This window comes from Lagopus leucura, unplaced genomic scaffold (assembly GCF_019238085.1).
Source record: "Lagopus leucura isolate 7727_CA_CO unplaced genomic scaffold, USGS_WTPT01 Super-Scaffold_100035, whole genome shotgun sequence".
NCBI lineage: Eukaryota > Metazoa > Chordata > Aves > Galliformes > Phasianidae > Lagopus > Lagopus leucura.
In genome coordinates, this window is record NW_024962284.1 from 2,966,642 (window position 1) to 2,986,641 (window position 20,000).

At 36.2% G+C, this 20,000-nt stretch overlaps 1 protein-coding gene across 3 annotated transcripts in view; it reads right to left on the reverse strand.

The window, feature by feature from the left end:
- The window catches only part of KIF18A (kinesin family member 18A), a 39,905-nt gene that overhangs the window by 7,265 nt on the left and 12,640 nt on the right, over nucleotides 1-20,000 (reverse strand). For all 3 annotated transcript variants that reach the window (XM_042882703.1, XM_042882704.1, XM_042882705.1), the window contains exons 8-13: nucleotides 19,631-19,705; nucleotides 19,272-19,378; nucleotides 14,388-14,550; nucleotides 12,940-13,104; nucleotides 11,711-11,832; nucleotides 10,274-10,512 (exon numbers count right to left, since the gene is read on the reverse strand). In XM_042882703.1, coding sequence (XP_042738637.1) covers nucleotides 10,274-10,512; nucleotides 11,711-11,832; nucleotides 12,940-13,104; nucleotides 14,388-14,550; nucleotides 19,272-19,378; nucleotides 19,631-19,705 — 871 coding nt within the window. The remainder of the gene's footprint in view (nucleotides 1-10,273; nucleotides 10,513-11,710; nucleotides 11,833-12,939; nucleotides 13,105-14,387; nucleotides 14,551-19,271; nucleotides 19,379-19,630; nucleotides 19,706-20,000) is intronic.

Below are 20,000 nucleotides of genomic sequence, written 5' to 3' on the forward strand. Positions count from 1 at the left end.
ATGAGATGAGTTTCACAGACAATTATATGAACAGCTACAATTCTCTTATGATGTTTTCAGCTTTAAAAAAACAGGAAAATTCAAGTTTCATGCTTGACATGAAATCAATGAAATTTGAATATTTATGCATACGTGCATTTGTGAGTGCACCCATTACAGACTGCCTTGTCATACACAATGTATGCAAGGGATTTTTTTAATAAAAAATGCCCGTTTTTAATATTATATCTTATCTTAGCCTAATGTATTGTCAGTATTTACCAGATGAAGTGCAGCAAAATGTTGAGGCAGTAACTTGATTGTAATTTGTAACACTATCAACAATGTTACGCTTCATTAATCTGCTTGCTTAATCAACAATGCTATGCTTCATTAATTTGCTCTCTTTAATTTTGGTTTTCTGAAAGAGCACGATATTCTTCTCCATAAAAGATGTTCAATACCAACACTGCTCTCCCCAGATTTTTTTCTGGTCATCACAAACAAAAATACCAAGATTTTGTAGACTTTAAAAAAAAAAATACCCATTATATAATGTTTGCAATTAAGTCTGTGAAATAACTATCCATTAGATGTTTTAAGACATATTTTAAAATATTCATTTATTAGATTTTTCTCCTGCTCGTATGCATCTGTTAGAGTGTGTTTCGGGAAAAAGAGTGGTTAGAATTCTCTTTTCCTGCTGTTGCATTATGACAGAGTTTCCAGTTTCAGAAAGTTTGCTTACTGTAAGACAGTGAGGTTTTGCTAATGTCCTAAAGGTACTAGGAAGGAAGTCTGATGGGGAAACATTTTGGTGAGAGTGCCAAGTTTTAGAAGCTTCTTCAGGACTGAATACTGGAAGCATTTTTAATACTGGAAGCATTTTTAAATTAACCGTAAATGCAAGCATTTAAACCATGAATGAGATAGGTAAAGAACACAGAAGTATTGCCAACATTAATAATTTCTTGAATTTCATCATAATAAACTGTAATTCACACTGTAATACATTTACATTAATAGACAATTACAACAATTCCACATAGGGCAAATATAAGCCGTTAGTCAAAATTCAGACCTATTTTTAAAATCTAATTATTTCTGGAATTAAACTCAGAGCAAGAAGTAGTTTTAAAAAAATAAAAGCCTTGGGCCACAGTTAAGTGGAGAACATATTAAATATTCAAGAAAAGTCCCTTCTCAAAGCTTCTTGTGAAAGCACTAAGTCATTCCTAAAAAAGTAAACAAAAACATTATTAGCAACATCTTCTCTTCTCCAGGTTCAACAAGCCTGCTCCCTCAGCCTGTCTTCACATAAGAGCTGCTCCAGACCTCTGATAATCTCTGTGGCATACGGTCCCACCTCTGGACAGCTTCAACAAAAGCTCTATGCCCCTTTGCCTCTTGAGGGCCCCAGATCTAGATGCAGTTCTCCAGATGGGGCCACACGAGGGCAGAGCAGAGGAGGACAGTCATTTCCCTCTCGCTGCCAGCCACCTTGTTCCATGCTGCCCAGGATGCTGTTGATGTTCTGCAAGTGCATACTTCTGGTTCGTGTCCAGCCTTTTGCCCACCTGGACTCCCCGGTCCTTCTCTGCAGGGCTGCTCTCACCAAGTTCTTTTCCCAGACTGTACACATAGGGATTGTCCAGACCAACCAATCCAAAGCCTCTGTTCAACCTCTCTACATTTACATGGCCTCGCTTTCCAGGTCTGTCTAGGTCCCTTCTTATGTTCTTCAGCTTGACCAGCAAATGCTGGTTCAGCCATGCTAGTTTCCTGCCCCCTCTGCAGGATTTCTTACACAGGGGGATGGAGAGCTCCTGTTATCACAAATGCATCCGTGAAGAGCTGCCAGCTCTGTTCCATACCTCTGTCCCAGAGAACAGATTCTTCCCAAGGATCCCACTCAATAATTCCTTCATCAGCCAGAAGTTCACTCTTTTACTTTCAGGGGCCTTACTCTGTTCTTTACCAGGCGCATATTCCTTGAGATCACAAACTCAACTACAGCACGGTCACTACAGACCAGACTACCTTCAGTCTTGTTTAATTATCTCCTCTGCAGTGAGCACTAGGTCCACTACCACTTCTCTGGTTAGTTTTTCTATTTCCTGAACCAGAAAGTCATCCTCAGCACACTTCACCGTCTCCTGGATTACTCAGAAACTGCCACAAGGTTTTCCCAGGAGACATCCAAATGGTTGAAATGCCCCATCAGGATGAGAGCCTGTGAAAATGAAGCAAGAAGGCCTCATCCACAGGCTCCCCATGATTAAATGACCTACTGTAGGAGCCCAACCACCAGATGTCCTTTATTCATCCAGTCCCAGCCTGTTTGTGGCTCTTTCTCAAAGGCAGTTGTCCATTTCTTAACGCACAGGCATTCCCTGGGGTGGGCTGGATATCCTACCTCTTCTAAAAAGCTTGTAGTTCCCCATCATAACGTTCCAGTGGTACAATTCATCCCACCACATTTCTGCAATATCAATTAGGTCATAGTTTTCCAAATCCACTGTGGTCCCCCAGCCCTCCTGCTCTCCTTCTCATGCTGTTTGCATGGGTGTAGAAGAACTTCACCAGGGCTGCTGGTTGACATTACCTTCTTAGAGGAGCCCCTCCACATTCCTTCAGGACAAGTCTGAGATTTTTTCCCAGCTATCTTCTTAAGTTTTACAGTGTTCGCCGGCCTGCTTCTGTTACTTAAATGTTTATGACAGAATCCTTAGAGTTGCAATGGGCTTTTACAGGTCACCTAGTCCAACTCCTCTGCAATGAACAGGGACACCTACAGCTTGATCAGGTGCTCAGAGCCCAGTCCAGTTTGACCTGCAATATCTCCAGGCATGGGGCATCCACTACCTCTTTCGTCAATCTGTTCCAGTACTTCACTAGCATCATCCTAAGAACCTCTTACATCCAAACTAAACTGCCTTGTTCTAGTTTCAAACCATCTCCTTTTTCCTAGCACAACAAATCCTGCTAAAGAATCTGTTCCCCTTCTTTCTTATAACTTCATTTAGATACTGAAAGGCCACTACCAGGTCTCTCCAAAGCCTCCTGTTCCCTAGGGTGAGCAGCCCCCAGCTCTACCTATCCTCAAAGGGGAGGGGAGGTGTTCAATCCCTTGGACCATCTTTGTGGCCCTCCTCTGGATGTGTTTCAACAGGTCCATGTCTGTTCTATACTAAGGACTCCACATCTGGATGAAGAACTCCAGAATGAGTTCTCACCAGTGCAGAGTAGATGGGCTCACCCTTCCCAGACTGAAATGCAGTTTAAAGGTAATTGCCATAATTCCTTCTGTGTATTGTTCCCAAATTCACTCAATTTAAAAGTAAAAATCATCCCTAACTGAGCAACAACCACCCAAACAGTATGAGGTGGCTTTTGTCTTTAACTTTTTACTACCTGTTTCAAAAGACTACTTAGAAGAATAGATTTATCAGGAGAAAAAGTAGTATTAGACATTTGCAGAAATGAAACGCAAGCTAATATGAAAAACAGAATGCAATATTTACAGAACATGAGTCACAACAAAAGCAAGTTGAATTAATGACAAGAGAAATGATAAATTGGGCTAGATCTAATTGATGCAGAGGACAAAGTAAAAAAAAGTCTTCTGGAACTGATGTTAATACATGCATATAAGGGGAATATTTCTGGAAACATTCTAAATTAAGTCTGCCAGGTTCTTCTGCTAAAGCAAAATCAAATATTAATGTATTCATTTCAATAAACATTTCTGAGCAACCAATGATTGATCCAATTACTATACTCATCATACATTTTGATTCTTCTAACAACTGACTTGTGGAATTCCGCATTGCAAATGAGGTCTAGTGAATGAATTTCATTTATTTAATCTGCTTGTGACCCAAAGGCACCTCACTGTGAAGGTGAGTTTAACAATTGCTTTGCAGAAATCAAGGAAACAACCCCCCTAAAAACAGAACAGCTGTGAACTTAAAAGGCTAAAATTCAGGCTACGTAGTTGTGGGTCCCAATGGTCGGGAATACCATTTCACATCACATGAGAAAAATACTCAGTCATACAAGACAAGCATGAAAAAGCTGCTCAATATATGAGGAATCTCTCCTATATACAAGCAGCATGCTTTTTCAATTTTTAATGATTCTCCTCCTATATACAACTACATCCCAACTTTTCCTGTCATCCCATATAATAAATTGACTTCACTTTTGGATGTTTGTCACTGGGGGAAGTAATGGATACTTTTTTTTTTTCCTACTGTAAATCAATTTCATTCTCTCACTGCTAATGTAAGTAAGGCTTCCGGAAATGGGATGCCTGAAACGATGCCAAGATCCTTCCTATTCACAGAAATAACTGCAAGCACCAATCATAGCTTTCTACCCATCAGTTTATGCTCTGAATCCTGTGTGGCTCTCCATTAAACAGCCAAAACCAGTCTAAATTCATTTTTAAATGAGGTTACATTTACATTAACATGAGGTTTTCCTTGTGTTATTTCATTTGATGGAAATAGTTGAGTTGCTCATAAAGTTACACATTCTGGACTCACAAAAAACAATTGTAGCGTATAATTAAAAATAAAATGATAAAATAAAATGCTAAAAGTAATATGAATGAAAACTCAGGAATGTACATTCATAAAATAATTGTTTTTAAAAGATCTCACCTATTAATAGAGTATATAAGTAGGTTCAGATGTTATGGAAACAGCATGTTAAGGCTTCAAAATGAACATAAGCAAGAGTAGAGGTTCTGAAATTAAAGAATTTTCAGTCACAGAATAAAATCCTATAATCATTAAGGCTGGAAAAGACCTCAAAGATCATCTAGTCCAACCATCAACCCGTCCCCCACAATGCCACTAAGCTGGTCATGTTATAGGAAGGTTTTTTTATTTAAGAAAACACAAACTGCTAAGGATGTATAATCAAGTAACATAGAAAATACTTGTAAGCGTTCCTGAATTATTTAAATCGAACAACTGGCAATTAAATCAAAGTGTGTTGTTTGGGAGTAAATTTGAAGCAATCTCATGTTATGTTCAAAAATCCTGTAGTAAAAAAAAAAGTACAACCAGAAATTAGAGACAGATTCTCCTGCACAGAACATTCCTTGAAATGCTATACATACAATGCGTTAGCATGAAAAGTTACATAAACTGTGGCAAAGCCAACAAGCTTTAATTAGCTTGTGCAGAGAATTAACGGTCTTAATAACTTGACCACAGAAACATGTTGAAAGAATAGCCAGACTTTTGATCTTGTTCTTTCCCCCATAGCTTTATAGCATTTAAAACACAGGAGAGCTTTTCCATGTAAGAAATTCTTTAAGTTCTATGCATTACTAGAACTCAGCTGAAATTCTACATCATTTTTAAACTCCTGATAGAGAAAAGGGCGTCTTTTAAGATCATATTGAAACCGTTAGCCAATCAAGTCAGTGTTTTGGAAAAGAAATTCAAAATACTTCTTGTTGTGATTCACCTTGAGCAAGAGAATGAAGATCCTTACTTTGACCTTTAGCATCATTTTTGTTCTTTATTCTTAAGTCATTTACTAGCTTGACTTACTTCTTCAGAAGCAGATAATGGAAATACACAGTTAATGGAGTAACTCAAAACTTAAGGTCCCACTTTCATAACTTTTCTTGATTTACAGAACTGATTCAGCTGCATTGGATTTCTGGAGACAGTGATTATAATCCAATAAGTTATTTGACTTGAAGCATTCCAATCTATGAGAAAACACTCATCAACAATTAATTTGCATTTCAAAAATGTCGTGGTTCCCTCCAGAATAGCTGTCAGCAAAAGATAAATGTATCACTAAAAACTGAGTGCCTGCAATCAGTGCCTCGTGTTTTATGATAGGCAGAATTAAGTGGTTTCCTTAAAGCACAGATGTATGTGTGTAATGTTATCCTGAAAATGTAGTTTCTATACGTAAATGTGGATAGTGCATGGATGTTGCATACAATCCTTAAACCTCAGCAAGCACGTAATAATTGACTCCATAAGCTTAGATGAAGATAAATTTATATTTTCCAAAAGTACTACATCAGTAGTTTTTAACATCAGTCACTTTTTTTTCCCCCCAGTATCTTCTCCAAAGCCTTCATGCAAATGTAGGTTCAAGAAAAAGCCATCATTTCTTCTCAGCTGACCTAGCACAAACTCTTCCTTTGCTACAGACCCTTCCCTTCTGCTACAGAAGCATGTTTCATTGGGACAAATCATTTAATTGCCACCTAGTAATTTGGCTAGCCTTTTCTCCACAATTAATCACTTGGAGTATTTCAGAAGTTCCTTCTCTAAGTAATGTATTTATTTGAAACAGAAGAGAAAAATATCGCTGCTCCCTACTCACACTGTGGAAATTAAGAATAAAATCTCAAAAAATTAACTGTTTTGCTCCTCCCCTGTGATAAGCTGAAGTCTGTGCAGTTATATCATAGGTGAAATATGGATTTTCATACAAAAAAAGTAACTGCCGTGTAACACAGATACACACTATATATATACACACACTATATATATACACACACTATATATATACACACACTATATATATACACACACTATATATATACATATATATATATATATATATATATATATTTGTCTCTGTGCAAAAACACTGCTTCCTTCCCAACACCTTAAACAAGTGATAGCAATAATGAAATAACACTGTGCTAAAGGTGTGGGGAGGATCTGTAAAAATCTTCCTTTTCATTTGTTCACTAAGATCTTAGGTCAGCTCCTGCTAACAACTGCCAAGCATACTTCTGAAATGACTTAAGGGAGAAGGAACTGGATTTCTGAATAATTTATTTTATCTTAAAGGAAAAAAAATTACTACATCCTTCCTACTTCTCATCAGGATGCTGCCTTTCTGCTTCTTCACATTTTCCCATGCTCATATGTTCTTTTTTTGATTTACAGTGGTTTTTTTTTTTTTCTTAATAGTTTTATTAGTTTTTTCTACAAAAGAGAAGTTATTTCCATAGCATAATATCAGGTAATACTTCCAAGTATTTTTCAAGTGAATTCAAAAAACAATTGAAGTAGAGCTATTTCATTGCATTTATTTTGTGCTCCACTGGAATTTTTTTTAAGTCACTTTATTTTCAGCTGAAATGGACTACTTATTTTCTACCTCCAGCATCCAACATGTAAGAAATGACTGTGCAAACACACGTGATATCTTAGAAAGAGCACAAAGATTAAAATAATGTAAAAATTATAAATATGTTAATAAACTTTGTTTTTCTGATCACAGTCCTCCATTTTAGAACTTTAAAAATTCCATTATGCAAAGTCAATTGTCATTTCAATTCCAATTCCATTTCAAATGTCAAGTTCTCAATACAGTGGTACCTGGTAGAAATTGTTATCCCATACAGTTATGTCTACAAGGTTTTGTAGAATGATGGCTACCTGCTGAGCAGTAAATTTTACAGTAAGAATTGCCCCCGAGGAAAAAGCTGCTCAAGAAAACTTATTTCATGTTAGCCCACCAACTAATGCTGCCAATGAGAAAGAATGCGAGAGAGAGGTAAACTCTTCATGAGGAATATCAGGTATTGGTGAGCCTAGGAGCATCATAATGCATTTCTAGAAGCTCAAAGCAATCAGGAAGAGCACAATTAGATTACGAGAAAAAACGTGATGTGCCTGGTTACCATATCCTTTCATGTTACATAACTTCCATTTGAAAGACAGTTTTTCCTAACTGCTTTTCTCCTGCCTGTAGTACAAGCAGCACATGAAACTTTTTTTTCCTATTTCCACATAGAATAACAAAAATAAAAACACAATAAGGATTTCTACGAACATCTTTAGGCAAAGACACCATTTACATCTGGAGAGAAAAATCTGTCTTGCTCAAAAATAATGTGTCCATTTACTTAGAAAGCCATAAGTTGAACATTCAGAACTGGAGAATGTCTACTTCATTCAGATTTGCAATACAACCCTTCAACTTATGTCTATGATTCTACAAGAGTGAGTAGTTTATGCCTTAAAAGTTCCTGTAGGCATTCGTATAATGATTTTAGTGCTTCTGAGCAAGAATAGATCTGGTGTAGCATTTGATGAAAGGCAGAACAGAACCAGAACTCCACAATGAAGCTTGCACTAGTGTAAGTAAGCTACAGAAATTTAAATTTATGACAATATCCCACATATGACAAGACAATCTCTACAATAAATATTTAGCTACAGTTTACAGAGTTCACAGAAATGGTATTTGGATCTATTTACACACTCTCCCCCTAACACCCAAGCAAAAAAGAAGAGTTCCAGTCTTGGGCCTTAGTGTATCAGTAATGCATCTTCAACATGAATACTAGCTAGCAGCACTGCTTCACGCTTGCGTTGCACATTTACAAGACAGACGTCAAAGGGAAAACTCATTCTGTGCAAATCTTGAGTTCTCATTATATAAAAGGTTTAAAGAAATTCACATTCTTCCTTCCACAGTCAGACTAACACTTCCACAAGCCCACCATTATTTTAAATACTATAGAAAATGAAATTATGCTGAACATACAAATTCCAGGCAGATAATCACAATCAAAATTATGAAGGAAAAGAGCCTCTTCCATTCTCTCCACAAGTGCACTTCTCTGGATACATACACAAAACATGATCTGAATTGAGTTTTTTTTGTGAGCTAAACTGCTAATAGCTAGAATTTAGTTCTAGCACTGGAATCAAGATATTTCAGTGGTTAAATTCTCAGAGGAGTTTTGACAAAAACAGAAGAACACCTTCAACTCTTTCACTAAACAAATGTGCTTTGTTGTGACAGAATAAACAGACTAGGAAACTAACTTTAAACTGTATCCTCTTTGTTTATAAACAGATAACTAGAACAAGAAAGCAACTTTCTAAAATCATTTCATAAAGCTTTGCAAAATAGATTTTCATTAGTATCCTATCATAGAAGCAATGCAGATTCTATCACGACTACTGTAATTTGCCAAAGACTGCCAGCAACTTGTGATAATACATCCAATTCCTTTCTGCACTGGAAATATAATTGGAGCAGAGTGAAAGAATGCTGCCTCCCACTGAGATCTGCTGCCCTCACTCTAAGAAGGACAACCACGTAAGCCACTAACTGCTTTTAACCTTGCTGAGCCTCTGACTAGCATGGGCAGAGCCCTAAGTGCAACAGCTCTTTCCTTCTCGAGTGCTAAAACAAACGATTCTATACCTTAAAGAAACAGCCCACACAATACAATCTGACATTATGCTGCATACAGCAAAATAAACAGGTCAGTGCTCTGGTTATGATCAACAGCAGTATTAATGTGTCAAAATCATGCATGCATTTGATGAAAACTGAGAAAAAAGAACTTGAGCAGAGCAATTCTCTATCCCAGAACAAGCTGAATAACAGAAAGCTAAAGAAAGCAAGGAACTAATTGCACAGTGCTCCAGGGCTTACTGCTTCTCCATGTCAACCACCTTTCGAGAAGCACAACAATTATTAAAAGCTTCCTTTTTGTTACCTATAGATATCTTTCACTATTACAATTTATTAGCTTTACCCAGAAAGCTAAAGTGTGCTGAGTGTTACCTATCCAGAATAGAAGATTCAAGCATTGCACCACAGCAGCTCTGAGATGCCAATTCACCATCCCTCAGGACAAATACTCCAATGCAACTTGTTTGCTTTCTGGGAAAAAAATCTAAATAAGAAGAAACAGCTGTCTAGAGTCATGGGGAATTCATGTGGCCGTCATCACACTGCAAAAGAGCCAATTTCACAATAGAACCTTTGATCCTTCAAGAAATAAACTTATAAGATGTTGTACTAAATCGTTTCCAAGTAAACTCGCAATTAACAGGAAAGCTCATTCTGCTCAAATATAACTTCAAGCTGAGTAACTGTAGTAGCCGCTTAACTTTTAGAATCACTTTGAAATAATTATAGTACAATTGACACCAGAACTTTTTCCATCAACATCAACATCACCTGAGAGACTGAAATAGATTAGTAATGCTACAAAGTACCTAGGAACACTGATGTACAGGCCATGTTACAAGATAAAAGGGAGTTATTTGTTAGAACTGAGCTCCTAAAAGTGTCTGGCCACTGAAAGAGTATCTAATAAGGAATGGCATTCACTTTTTTCTCTGTACAGAAAGTGGCCCTGAATCTCAGTTTCACATTCACCCTCAATATTAGCAGAAGTGTACATCCACCACTACACATTAATGAGATGCAGCTTTTTCATGAAATACTTAAATATTTCCAACAGAGAAAAAATTAGTTATATACTTACAGCATGGGGTCTTCTGCTTGTTCACAAGTTGTGGGAATGCAAAGATAGCTGACACGTCTAGCTCACGGTTTTCCTTCTGTTCATCATCCCCAGTCTGGTCAGCCCAAACTACTGATTTTTGTCTTTGAATCAGCTGTTCTACCTCTCCAAATTCAGCCTCAGTTAAAGTATTTGTCAACCCAGCTTCTTTCAAAGTCAGATACTGCTTGCGAAGAACTGGAAGCAAAGCATTTAGAACTCTGTAAAACAAGACAAATGTGACTAAATCACAATCTGGTCTCTACTAGCACTGCTGCCACCACTAGTAATTCAAGGGTTTTTCCTTGTCCTCCTCCACCCTGGAGATCTGTTTTATGTCATTCCACAAAATTTCAACTAGGAAAAAAACATTCTTGACTAAGCTGAGTAACTTTTCTCTTTAGCAAAATCAAGTATTTCAGTATAAGAATTTTCCAAGTATAGTTTTTCTTTAATGTCTCAGTTTTTCCTCACTGTTTCTAAGATCCCTCAATCAGTACAAAAATAGTTGTCATATCCTGACGGAATTTGGACTTTCTAAAATTAAGGATAAGATGCACGCACAACTGCAAAACAAATTCAAATGACAGAAGTTTCAGAAATGTATATGAATAAAGGAATTTGTTAGCTCTTGCCTTGGTTGCAAGACTAAGCTCTAGGTTCAAACAGTAGCCAAGGGGATGTGCATGCAAAAAAAACCAAATGAGAAACTTGAAGTTACAGAAATGGAATGTTAAGTGTTTGGCTTTCAGCTTTGAAGGTTTGTGTATTTGTTATTGTAAAGCTTATCCTAAATACCCTTTCTTTAAATGATGACTAGCAGCCAGTTATTTCATTTTGGAATTATTTCATTATATACATTTTACATCTATTTACGGAAGACCTTTGTGATTACTTCTCATTGCATATCTTGCACCCTGAAGGTCTGTATTCAACAGGTTCAAGAGACTGATGACAGAGCTGATATTTACCTTCAAATTCAGCTTTTTTTTTTGCAGTCTGACCACATATATACCAGTTTAATTATAACATTCTTAGTACAGGTAGAAGCATTTAATTTCCTGCACTGTAGACACAAACACAAACGCACAAATTGCAATCAGTACTGTTCAACATAAAAGTGAAAAAAAGATACAGTAGCCTATTAACAAATCCTTAAAGCTATGCAGAGAAAAATGAAGTAAAAATAAGTGATGGACACAGTGCTCACAGTTTCAGATAAACAAAGAATGACAGAAAGCAAGATTTACCAAGCTATTATTTTCCTTACCTTTTTATAGAAGAAAACAATTCTAATCTTAAGATAAAAGTGAGAAAAATCATGCTTCTGTTTTAACTGTCTGTTCTATAGATATCCCAAAGTTACAAATGCCAAAAAGGAAGTTTTAAAGAGGCCTCCTGTACTGAAATTGTACTTACTTTTCCATCTGCTTGTAGTGCTGATCTTGAAAGGACAATAGAGACAGCATGTGCTCAATCTGGGCTTTCAGGTCCTTAACTTCTAGGTTTAAATGGCAACACTGAAGATCTTCATGCAGTTCCTTAGGAAATTAGCAATGAAAAAAAACCAAACAACTGTAGATCAAATTATAAGTGAGAAACTGAAGTATAAAATGAAAAATAATCATATTAATAGGTGATCTATTGAAATGTAAAGCTAAAATGGATCAATAGTATTCTAATAAATTTATTGTGAATTGCTTGATTTTAATTTACGTGCATAAATATTTTGTTAATTGACAAAAAGATGAGTGTGCTCTAATTAGCTCTAGGAGTCCAGCAGGCACACATGTATTTACATGTGCATGGCCAAAGATACACTTGCTTCTTTTCCTATGTACTTGCTCCATATTTGGATTTCAGTGATGCTGACTAGAACAAGTCTCCCTCATATTCAGTTATCTTCCTGTGATGCCAATATTTTATTTGAAATACTTTAAAATTGACTCTTACTGTATAAAAAAATTTTAGTCATCCTAATATAAATATTCCATTACCTGAGTTATACAAGTGCTCATTGCACAATGTAATTCAAGCCAGCCTAATTGCCAACTGAAATCAAAAGGCAGAGAGGAAAATCCCAACCCTTTCTTTTCCTCATCTTTTTTTTCCTGTACATGCTTTCATCCCTCCCCTTCTGCCAGCTCAGGTGTTCACTTGGGACTGCATCAAGCTCGAGTTGCTAAAACTTGGAAAAGAGCTTAACACAATTTCTTCCCTGATTCTCACCTCTCTCGCAACCTTGAAATGAATTTTTTTTTTTCTTCTTTTTTTTGCCAAGATAAAAACTAGATTAGGCATGCTTAGACAAGCATTAAGACCTACTGTGAAGGTAAGAACAGAATTGTAGGGCAAGAAGCAGGATCAACTCTCAAGCAGCTGTCTCAAGTGCTCAGCCATACCATTTATTTACCTTTAGAATGTGTTTTTACAAGTAATTATACACTTTTACACGGAATGATTGTACAAACAACACGATACCATTACGGTAGAAAATCTAAAATACTTAACACTAGATTTTGAAACCACTCGGAAAGAATTAGTCACAGTCAAAACCACAAGGGAGATGGAAAGAAGAAAAATCTACCCTTGAGTCACATGTTGCTTACAGCGCATGAAATCTGCCCTTGAAGTGAAAGGCCTTTTACCTTTGGAATACAGCCACCTTGATCCAGGACGCGCATTTCGGTTTCAACGCGATGCAGCCAATTGGTATTTTCCTCAAAATGTTCCATCTTCTCCTCTTTCTTCTTCTGTACATGTGCACAGTAGGTTCTAAGCCTTGCAAGCATATGATCCCGCTTGCAAGTGGCCTAAAATTGAAAGAGACACAGCGTTGAAAGTGGCAACTTTCATCTGATATTTTCTAGCATCTCTATAAAATAATTCTATATACTTACACAGCAAATATTTCACATTTTTTACTAGTTTAATAAAAGTAAAATAGCTCATTCTTCTTATGGAGCATCACTGAACCACATGTAAACACCCCCATACTCATTTAATTTTACCATTATTATGGCCTACTCTTGTTAGAAACTTATTGTACTTATAGAACCAGTGATGCTTGACTGTTAGGCACACCTGTAAGTTACCTAATGGCTAAAAAAAAATCATTGGAGCATTTCAGTGCAGTACTGCTAAGATCCAACACAGAAGTCTGCTCTTAAGAAACATATGAAATTGTGCGTGAGCACATAAACCCCCACTATGAACACAACAACTGCGCCCCACTGGACAAAAGCATTACTTCAGAGTTTCTATGACATGATAGAATTTTAGAGTGCGTTAGTCACTTGAAATGTCTTAATGACAACCAAAAACTTGGGACATTTTTTCTATTTGGACCAAATGCCTTGTGAATTACTGAAAAAAATAGTAGCTTGCAAATTATCACCTTCAGCTCAACGCAGACTGTTACTGTCACTAATCAAAATCAGCCCCACCCCTAGTTTCATGAGTACATAAAGCATTTAAGTCAAATTGTATCAGAGAAATTAAAATACTAGATGTTACCTTGATCTTCTAGAAAGAAGCAAGCATTCAGTGCAACATCAATTGTTAATAATTAGCCTCATACTCTTGAGTTAAATTTCATGGCAATTAAACATGATTTTGGCTCACGTGACCTTGCCCATAAACAGCTATTCAGAGATGCCTCTGGTGACTAGTGGAAACAATAAGAATCTGTCTTGTTTAGCACAATGTCAGTGTTTCTCCTTATGAACAGGATTAGTAACAACACATGGTTATATCAGCTTCATAACAGCCTCTGTGGCTGTACCATCCATACATTATCACAGTTTTTGGACAAGATCACCGTGACTCTCCCAAGGCATTAAGTAACTATGACACACTCCAACCTGCAGAAGGTTCAGCTGAAAAAAGTTTTCACAGTTAACAGCAATGAGCAGAAACACACAGTTTATGTGGCATGGGGAAAAAGCCTGACTGGCATTAAAATAATATTTCTAACCTTAATACAGAGAACGTTATCTGAGTGTTAATCAGAGTGTCCCATATCAACAGTACAAATAACAAAGCAGTAGCTAATTGTTTAAGTTGCATAAATACTTTAGGACTTTAGACAACTCACCTTCTCTATTCTTTCTTCAGAGCATATCAGTTGAATTTGTTCATGATACTGTTTCTGATAATAAGCCTTCAGTGTACTGACTTTCAGCTGCATTTCCAGCTTCAGGTATTCTTCTCTGATTTCCTCACGGTTTGCAAACACATTTTTAAGAACTTCTTTGTATCTATTACAAGTGAAGTATCACAAAGATAAGCAAGTGAGCTACTAGTACTTTACTACTACATGCAAACACACACAGGCCATCCTTTACTTTGGGAAAGTCTCCAATCCAAGCTGTAAATCAGAACATGCATCACACCTTAGCGCTTTTCAGGCTAATAGGGGAAACAGTGATGGAAGATACTTACAAGTTACTCCAACTAGACTAATGTCTAAATGGACTCAAAAATCTGCTTATCCCTAGTCTGCAACGCAAATTAGAGTAACAAGCATAAGGAGAAAGCCTAGAAAGATTATCACATTGCAATGTAAGTTTCTGTGGTGGTATTCTCACCCTTCATTCCTAGATACTGCAAGAGCAGTCCAGAATAGTCAAAAAGATTCAATCATGACACCAAGATAATACTCACATAAGGTGACAGTTAAACATGCAAGCATTCTAAAGATATGCAAAATTAGATTGCTATACAGTGTTTGTTACAGAGCATCATGAAATGCTGTACAGTTACTATAAAATTGAGCATAGGCTGAAGTAGAGAACAAGCTGAAGAGACATTCTTGCCATAAAGTTAACTTTTAAACAACACATTTCAGAAGCAGCAATTTCATAATCTGAATTCTGAACAGCCCAAACTGTCTTATTACTTGCATTTTAAGAACAGGTAACTTTTTTCTATAGTTTCAGAAACCCAGGAGTCTTGCCCAAAGTTCTCCAGACAATGCTACTGTATTGATGTAAAGATCTGTACAGACACAGTGAATTTAGAAAAACTTCTTTAAGGAGTAAGATATTCTCCTGCAGAACACGACTGCTTTTACTTCACACTATTACTATCTATACAAACAGTCACCCTATGAGTGAATGTTTGCACAAGCAGCTGAAATTTTTTTTTTTTTGCCTCCACAGTATCCATAGAAGCACAGTCCCTCCCACCTGCTTTGGAAATACAGCAGCAGAGAAGTGATGGCAAATTCTATTATTTTAACAACAGTAAAATTCTGCAAACAGTTTAAGTGAAGCTACAGAATAGAATCTCCTCCTGCACTCTGTAATTATTAGGAACTATTATCACTATGTACCAATAAATGAACCTTTTGTGTAGTTAAAGATCAGTGTCCCAGCTACAGTATCAAGTAGAGAAGCCTCTGCAAAACTCCTGCTTTGAGAGGGATTTATTTCTCAGTAAGCATACTTTTATTTCTGTGAAAGAACCTTTCCTATTCTTCACTTAATGTTAGAGTGAACCTGTAAGCACATGCAGGATATAATCATCTCTGGACTACCTACTTTCAGAGCTCACAGACCTACGCATGGGTGGCAGTACCAAAGTCAGTGTCCAAGGTCAGCATCAATAGGCTGAAGACTTGAAAGTTTGGCAGACATCACGTATCCTAGCTTTAGTCAACAGAAAGCACAGGAATGACTTCTAGGTTTGAAAGAGCAAGAAGAGTAATCAAGTGAGCCTAAACCCCTTTCAGATCACACTGGAAGATATCTTTGTTGGTTTTTTTTTTTGAGGCTTAGCCTCAAAATCCTCATCATGCAATACTATTACTTAGTATGCTTTAATAAAATTTTTCAAATACCCTTAATTTAGGGATCTGTGAATTGGTGTAGCCGTAGCAGTCAAAACCCTGATTTAGATAGAAGAGAGAAGAATATAGATAAACAAAGAATGTTCTTCACAGAACTGTAGTATATATGCCACGGTAGAAAAGTGGTAATATTTAGACAGGACAAAGTAATCCATTAAATGACCCCTTAAACTTACAGTTAAATAAGGAACTCGTCCAAACTGCTAACGTTTTGCAGATAAGAATGACACTTTACCATCTCTTTCCAATATCAAACTTGTACTTTATGATGAATGAAGAGACAACCAATATCCAGTAAGTAAAAGCATTTCCCCCTACACAATTTCTTAACTATTTTCTGAAGAGGTTTCACAAGCACAGCCAAAGATACCTAACAGCTGTAATTTCTTTGGTTTTGATCCAGACACTTGATGCTAACAATACATCTCTAAACAATATATAATAAATTTCTTCTCCTTCAGCAGATAAAAAACACATACACAATGAACCTTAACAAGCTTAGGTTTAGCCAAACAAATGTAACAAAATTACCTCCTTTCCTTGAAAAATCTCCAAGATCCTAATCTGTTGCTAAACAGTCAAGTCTGCCCTAAGAGTGTGGAAGATTTTAATACTAGCTCAATTCCCATGAAATCCTGTTGGGTACTACTTTAGTAAACATTTTCAAATTTCTGCAATTTGAAGAAATGGATTTTTACTGTTATCTCAGAAGGTTTTCCCAGGTAGAAAACACATTCAAGAGGCCAGTGAAAGTATTAACTGAACTAAGTAGGTGGATAAATGTCGGGAATATATGATGAGATATGAATATATGATGAGATATGAAGGGACAGACCCAGTGAGACTTTCAAACCAAAACCTAACCTTCTCAAGGTATAGATATACTGACTTGTGTAACAAATACATATAAATATCTTAAGTATTCTCTTGTCACACCAGAAAGATCGGTAGGAACATCATGAAGTCATCTTGAAGGTTGACAAATCTAAAAGCAATAGGAAAGAACAGCCTACTAATGTGACTGAGTTTCTATGTGAAAGAAGAATTCCAGTTCCTGCCATCCAAATCTCACAGGAAGGGTACTACTGATGAAATAATTGTCAGCCATAACAGCATCTGCTGTCATTTACGCATTCTACATTGTCAGCCCACAAAAACAAATTAAGTGGCTTTGCTGAAAGCTGGCATTCACACATCCCTCTGTTCCTCACCCTGAAAGGTTACTGGTAAAACAGTTAACCTGGCTGTGAGCAGAAACAACAGCATTAGAACTTGCATATAGATTTGTTATTTTTTTAATATGCAGTAGAGTATCAATTTCCATTCGATAACATGTTCCTAGAATCTACAAACCGAACCTTACAGAAACTCTACTATACCTCTCCCAGAAACATACTATCTCTACTAGTCTAGGCTTAACCAGTTTATTGATAATATAACTTTAAAGCTATAATACCTTACAAGAAAGTTATTTTCCCATTTTTTAGGTTACGAAGATCAGTTTCCCATTAACAAAAAATAACTGTTCTCTCTTACTCTAGGACTGTCTAGTTTTCCAAGTCCTACAGAATGGGCTTGCATCACCCCACAAGATTATTCCACAGTGATTTATCACAAAGCTTTCTATTACGCTTTTCCCTTTCCTAAAGCATATTGTGTTATTACACAGCACTCAAATGCAACACTAACCTATACTGTTACATTTATCATTCTTTTTCTGTCCTCCTGTGCAGCCTACATATACTTAATAGTTGCTTGATTTATTCCTTCTCTACCCCATCCCTCCCCCAGCCTTTTTTTCCCTCCTATTGATTACCTGGCTGGCAGTTGTTAGTTATATCTTATTAGCAGATGAAGTGATTTTTCACTGTGAATAACAACACCTTGGTGAACAACCCTAAGCCAGCTCTGTGCTACCCACACAGACACAAACAAGATCTGTCCTGAGCATTTTAAGTTGAAAATATTTCACTAATGTCATCTCGTTTTTGTATAGTAGGACACTACCAGGTCTGCAAACATACATTTTTTTATACATATGTGCACACAAGTTCTAAAAAGTTTTTAGCAAGACATCACTTGCAGGTGTTGGTTCTTTCACTAATACAATAAGAAAATAAGATCCAAACTAAAGGCAAGGTAAAATAACTTCACAGCAATATTGCTAAGTATAGGCTCAAAATAGAGTAAGACTCAAGAGAAAAGGAAACGTAAATTTTATCTCAAAACTGAGGTTATAATATGGTAGTTAATACAATATAGTAGTTTATACATCTGAGATTGAAGAAAGTTGCTATTTTCCCCCTCAAAGTCTTTAGGTTTTGGTACTCAGAATGAACTTGTTACTCCTACAGAGTAACATGAGCTTCTAGGAGAACATTTGTCCTAAACATCTTTTGTATTGCCAGTGGTACAATTTCATATGCACAGCTATACAGAAGACTACTGGTAGCTTTGGGACAAAAATACCTAACTTCTCAATGAAATAGCTTCATTTCAGTAACGAAGGCAAAGATAAGCTTAACAAATCCCATCATGGAAACATTTTAATAATCATATGCTTACTTCTCAAAGCTCATAACTCCAGTTAGATTCCATCTCCTATCATACATACAAAAATTCTTGGTACCAGCAGTTAAACAAAAATTTTATGGGTATCAATATAATCCACACCATAATATCTACATGACAGAAGTATTATCAGCAAACACTTCACAAGAAAGTAGTTATAGATATAAGACCTTCACCATAGATCTAGTTCATGATGTCAGTGAGTCAAATCAGCTTCTTGATGGTCAGGCTACATGATTATCTCACAGGATTTTGTTGAATAGTTTGCCTAGTAAGTTAAAATACTTCCTCAAGTACACTTCCTCAAGTACTTGTTGCCTTCTGAATTCACCTTTTCAGCTTTTCTGAACAGGAGTGGCAGTACTGCACTACTCTATGTAAAACAATGTTAGGAGTTACAAAACCAACACTGAAAGAGTAGTTTCACTCTACAGATATTTTTATTATTTTATTATTATCTATTTTATATTACTTATACATTATTTTACTACATATTTATTATTTATAATCAGGAAAACCCCAGTCTTGAAGAAAAAAATCTTCATGTGATCAATTTACCTTTGTATTTCCACTTGCTGATGGTTTGAAATTACAGAAGAATCCTGGCTTTGATGGATGCTTGCTTTTTCTTCGTATGTTCGCAATTTCTCCTTCAGCATCATGATCTTAAACAAAAGAGGTACCTTTTAGCTGGATTTTTTCCCTTGATTTTTGAAACCATCCTTCTGTGCATTTGTCTCAACACATTTACAAATAGCACTAAGTGATATCCTTTTTGAAAAAAAGAACATTCCTTAACTTAACACAGAATTATTAGGACAATATTTGCCCTGTAGGTGCAATCACATTAACTTTATTTTAAAATTCAAGCTTGTAGCAATTATATAATCTATTGTTAAAATGTTGTCGTAACGTACCTCTTTCTTCTGTTCATTGCAGATTTTAACATATTGGCTTATGTGGCTGTCCAAACTAACAACATTACTCTTCAACTGTTAAAGAAATGAAACAAATTATAACTCATGAAGGAGATTTTTTTAATTTCCCTGCATAAAAACAGACTGTGTTTAAGTACTACATAATTACATTTGCACTATACTCTGAGGAAAGGGATGAATATATTTCTGGCTTGGCCACAAAAATGAACTTTTTAGCTATTGACGTCATCTGCTGCATATAGTTTTCCTTACAACAGCAGTAAATATTAAAAATAAAAAACTATGCAAAAGTGGAAATTACAGTAAAATTCCATAGTATGTAAAAGAAATTTTGGTATCACAGTACAAA